This window comes from Leptopilina heterotoma, unplaced genomic scaffold (genome assembly GCF_015476425.1).
Source record: "Leptopilina heterotoma isolate Lh14 unplaced genomic scaffold, ASM1547642v1 Lhet_130, whole genome shotgun sequence".
Classification (NCBI taxonomy): domain Eukaryota; kingdom Metazoa; phylum Arthropoda; class Insecta; order Hymenoptera; family Figitidae; genus Leptopilina; species Leptopilina heterotoma.
Window position 1 is genome coordinate 2,423,126 of NW_025110849.1, and position 5,333 is coordinate 2,428,458.

General features: G+C 24.9%; 1 protein-coding gene across 2 annotated transcripts in view; it reads left to right on the forward strand.

The window, feature by feature from the left end:
* The window catches only part of LOC122512972 (carnitine O-palmitoyltransferase 2, mitochondrial-like), a 28,765-nt gene extending 24,005 nt beyond the window's left edge, over positions 1-4,760 (forward strand). For both annotated transcript variants that reach the window (XM_043629178.1, XM_043629179.1), the window contains exons 4-7: positions 17-550; positions 630-1,119; positions 1,200-1,392; positions 4,404-4,760. In XM_043629178.1, the coding sequence (XP_043485113.1) occupies positions 17-550; positions 630-1,119; positions 1,200-1,392; positions 4,404-4,533 (1,347 nt within the window). In that variant the 3' untranslated portion in view covers positions 4,534-4,760. The remainder of the gene's footprint in view (positions 1-16; positions 551-629; positions 1,120-1,199; positions 1,393-4,403) is intronic.
* Positions 4,761-5,333: the final 573 nt, after the last annotated feature.

Consider the following 5,333-nt stretch of genomic DNA (forward strand, 5'->3'; position numbering starts at 1 on the left):
TCAATAATTTTTACAGGCTTTTCCACTGGACATGTCGCAATATGCAAATCTATTTAATTCAACGAGAATTCCTGAACAAAACAAAGATCGAATTTTCTTGGACAAATCAGCTCGTCATTTAGTTGTAATGCGAGGTGGAAATTTCTATTCATTTGAGGTATTGAATTCCGATGGCAGTTTAGTTGCACCAAAAAAAATAGCTGCCAATTTAAATTTTATTCTTCAAGACAAGAAGCAAAAGTCAGAAAATCCAGTGGGAGTTTTAACTGGTAGCGATAGAAATCGATGGGCGGAAGCGAGAGCCCATCTTTTGAAAATTGGAAATGACGATATTCTGCGAAAGATCGATTCAGCTGCGTTTGTTTTAATTTTAGACGACGAAAATATCGGCGAAGAGTACAAAGGACTTTTACATCATTTTCTTCATGGCGATGGTAAGAATCGGTGGTTCGACAAATCATTTTCTCTCATCATTACTAAGGACGGTTTTGCTGGAGTCAATTTTGAACATTCTTGGGGTGATGGAGTGGCGATCCTCAGATATTTCCAAGTATGTAAAATCTTTGTTGTTTCTAATTTTTAAAAAACCTTTTGCTTTCATTTTAAAGCAAGTTTTCAATTTTCTTCAGGATATTAAAGCTGATATTTCTAAGCACTTATGGTTCCGACCGGAAGACAGATTATTAATTTCAAATATAAACCCGGACGTGGAGTCACTAGAGTTTACTTTAGATGAAGAGGTGAAAAATGTAATTCAGTTGGAGGGGAAGAAGTATAAGGATTGGGTTGATTCGCTGAGTGTCGATTACATGACATACGAAGGATTCGGTAAAGATGAAGTGAAAAAGTTTGGTGTCAGTCCTGATGCTATAATGCAATTGGCGTTTCAATTAGCATTTTATAAGCAGGAGGGTAGAACTGTTGCTAGTTATGAATCTTGCAGCACTGCCGCTTTTAAACACGGACGCACAGAAACTGTGAGACCTTGCACAGAGCAAACGAAAAAAGTTTGCTCAATTTTGGCTGAAAAATCATCAGAAGTCTCCAACGCAGAGTTGAAGAAGATGATTGTTGATTGTAGCAAGGCGCACACCGAACTTGTCAAGAATGCTGCTATGGGTAAAATATTTATTTTAAATATCAAATTTTAATATTTTTTAATGTAAAACTCAATTTTTCTTGAAATGTTTTCTTTTCAGGTCAGGGTTTCGATCGACATCTTTTTGCATTGAAAAAAATGCAAGAGGAATTCGGAGAAAATAAATCGGATCTGTTTGAAGATTCAGCGTTTTCTGCAATAAATTATAATATTTTGTCCACATCGACATTATCAACTCCGATTTTGTTGGCTGGTGGGTTTGGACCTGTTGTTCCTGACGGTTACGGTATCGGGTAAATAATCTACTTTTCTTTTTTCTGTACATACATTTACACCAAGGTTGCCACAAGAATCAGTTTTCCAAATTCCCTGACATTTCTCTAACTTTAAAAAAATTTTCCTGACAAAATTTTCTGTTACAGATAATATATTTCAATTAAAATCTAATGATATAAAATTTAAAAAACAAATTTCTTAATGCAATTTACTAACGATTGGATGTTTCAATTTATTAAAATGAGATTTATTTCCTTGATGTTTTAAGTTGAATTCTCGTCAATATTTCAATTATCTTTATAACTATAAAAATTCTTCGCCGAAATTCAATTATATTCAAAAAATTTGAAAAAAAATTGTGGTCAACATTTCAATTATCTTTATAAATAAATAACAATAATTTTCGACAAAGTTCAATTATTTTGAGGAGTTTTAATAAAATTCATTGCATACTTCAATTATTTTCATAAACAATAGTATTCATCACAAGAATTCGAATATTTTCAAAAATGTTAATAAAAATCATGGGGCAAAATTTAAACTATTTTCAAAAATTTTTCTTACTTCGATGATTTTCAATATTCTACTATTTTGATAAAATTTCCCTAAAGAATTTAATTATTAAACAAAAGGTTTTAAAAAAATTCTACTATATTTGAATTTTATTAAAAATTGTTTTTAAAGAATTGAATACCTGTGAAGCATTTTATTTGTGAAAATAATTGAAAATAACAATTGATTTCTAGTGAAGAATTTTATTAAATGTTTTTTTAAATAATTGAACTTCTGTGAAAATTTCTATTTTTAAAGAGAATTGAATTCTTGGAAAGAATTTTATTTTTGAAAAGAATTAAATTCCTGGGAAGAATTTTATGTATTTAAATTTCTTAAATAATTGAATTGCTTCGAAGAATTTTATTTTTTACGAAAATAATGGAATTGTTTCGAAGATTTTTATAAACATTTTTGACAATAATTGTATTCCTAAGAAGGATGTTATATTTTACAAAAATAATAATTGTATTCTATGATCAATTTTATTATAATTTTTCAAATTTATAAAGCATTTTATCAAAAAATTTTATAATAATTGAGTTCAAGAAAAATTTTATTATGAAAATAATTGATAAATAAATAAATTAATTAATTAATTTTATTATGAAAATAATTGATTTCTTGCGAAGAATTTTATTCGAATTTGTTTAAATAATTGAATTCCCATAAAAAATTTATTATCTGTAAAAATAATTGAATTCTTAAGAAGAATTGTATTGAAAATAATTGAATTGTATAGGAAAATTTTATCAAAATTGCAATTTTATTAACTAAATCTTCTAAAGAATTTTTTCAAAATTTTTTAAAATAATAGAACTTTTAAAATAATTTTATTTAAATTTTTCGAAATAATTGAATTTCTTAGAACTATTTTTTTCTCTAAATATATTTGAATTCTTTGGGGAAACTTCATTAAAAAATTAAAAATAATTGAATTGGTGCGAAGAATTTTATAAAAAAAATTGGTAAGTAATTGAATTCCTGTTAAATTTTTATTAAAATTTTGTTTAACTAATAAAATTCTTTTGGAAAATTTTTGAAAATAATTGAAATTATGCCAAGAATTTTATTAAAATTTTTCAAAATAATTGAATTTCGGAGAAGAATTTTATATTATTTATAAAGATAATTAAAATTTTGACGAGAAGCTATAAACATTTTTGAACATGATTGAATTTATGCGAAGGAGTTTATCACTTTTGAAAATAATTGAATTTCTGTAATTAGTTGTTCTTAAGATTTCTATTAAAATTCTTTAATAATTGATATTTTCTAAAAAATTTACTTGAAATACACTTATTGAGGAAAACTAATAAACAGAACTTACTCTATTATACTCGATTATAAATAACAAATATTTTGAAAATTAGTACCCTAAAAATAAACTTTGAAAAAAATTATTTTTGACCTTGAAAACCTTGAAAAGTCCTTGAATTTTTTTTAAAGAATCGCTGGACACCCTGTAAATTCTCTATAGTTCGATGAATTTTCATTTAACAGAATTTATATATTGAAGATAATTTTTCTAAATTTGAATATCTATCTAACGGATTTTTTGTTCAATAAAATTTATATTAACCCAAATTTTTTATTAATAGAAATTTTATTTCATGTGGAATTTCTATTTAATTACCATTTTTATTTAATTGTGTTTCTATTTAGTTGAATTTTCAAGTTTTAGAATTTTTAATTATCGAAATCTCCAGTGGTGTCAACATTTATTATTGTCACAAAATGTTATTTTATGTAATTATTAAAAATCTAAATTCTCGTTGGACAAATCTTTCATTTGCCTAAACATTCGACAAAACATTTTGACATATATTTGAAAATATTAAAAAAAAATTGAAATTGGTCAATTTTAAAACCCACTCTGAAATGTTTCTATTAAAAGTTTTGACAAATAAAAATTCAATTTTTTGAAGAATTTAATTAACTGACAACTCGTTAAAATAAGGTTTGGAGCAAATCAAAATTTGGTGCTATTGAAATTCTGTTATTAAAAATTTGGCTGAGTAGAAATTCAATTGAATGAGAATTATGCTACATGGAACATTTATTGAAATAAAAATTTTGTTTAATGAAAATTCAATTTACTAAAAGTCCTGTTAAACAGAAATTTTGTTAAATGTGAACTCAGTTGAATGGAAATTTTGTTAAATGATAATTTGGTAAACTAGAAAATCTGCTTCATAAAACTTGGACTAAATAGAAATTTTGTTGAATAAAAATTCGGTTAACTAAAAATTCATCAGTATAAAAGCTCTGTTCAATATAAATTTTATTACATATATCAATTATCAAATTCTGTTACGTTGATTTTTTAAATATTTTTTTAAATTAAATTCGAATGTTTGATTTTATCGATTTCATTCAATTTGAAAAATTTCCCTGATTTTTATTTTTATTGTTCTTTTCTGTTGTACACCAGAAATAATTTGATATCCACTTTTAATATACTTTTCCTTTTTAGGTACATGATTCAGGATAAAAGATTAGGTGCAGTGGTAACAAGTTACACACAACACAGAAATGCAACTCAATATGTTAAGAATCTTCAAGCAGCTATTGAAGATATTCACAGAGTGATGATTTCGCCTTAAATTTTAATGAAAGACTTGATCATATTGATCTAAAGTATTTTTAAATATATTTTTAAATGAACATGCCTTTTAAAGTTTTATAAATAATATGTCATAGCCATAGAATATTTTTTGACAATGGAAGAAGTTTTCTTGTTATACAATTTGTTATATACTTTTATAAATATATATATTGACGACTTTATACAAAGTTTTTTAAAGAATTTGCAATTAAATTATACTGACACATTGAATGAATTTGTTTTTTATAAACCTTGTTCACATTTTTTTTTTCATGCAATAATCATGCAAATATTAAATTTTCAAAATTTAGCAAATTTGTTAACTTAAATTTGGAATTATGCATTCAACAACTTGGTAGAGCTTCAATATCGATTCCTAATATGTTTAATGTTAAATTTTAATACTAGACTTGATTTCCATTTGATAGAATTTTGAATTTGAAAAATATTAACTTTATGAGTAAATGTTAAAAATAATTTTTTCAAAAGTTTTGAAACATTTATATTAGTATTAAGTTATATTAATTTATAATATATTTTATATTAAATTACAATTTTCACAAAAGCGCAGCATCTTATGCCGCAGAAATAGATGAATAAAAAAATCTTATTTTTCCAAATAACTTTCTTCGTTTTCTGAATCATAATTAATTTGAAATAAATTTCCCCCAGTTTCTATAAGTTATATGTAAAATCGGTAAAATCGTAAAATCAGGAGAAAGGGTTATGTAACATTATGAAATGAAATGTTAAAGACCATCGGGCTTCAAACCCTCGAAAAGAGTGCAGAAATTGTCA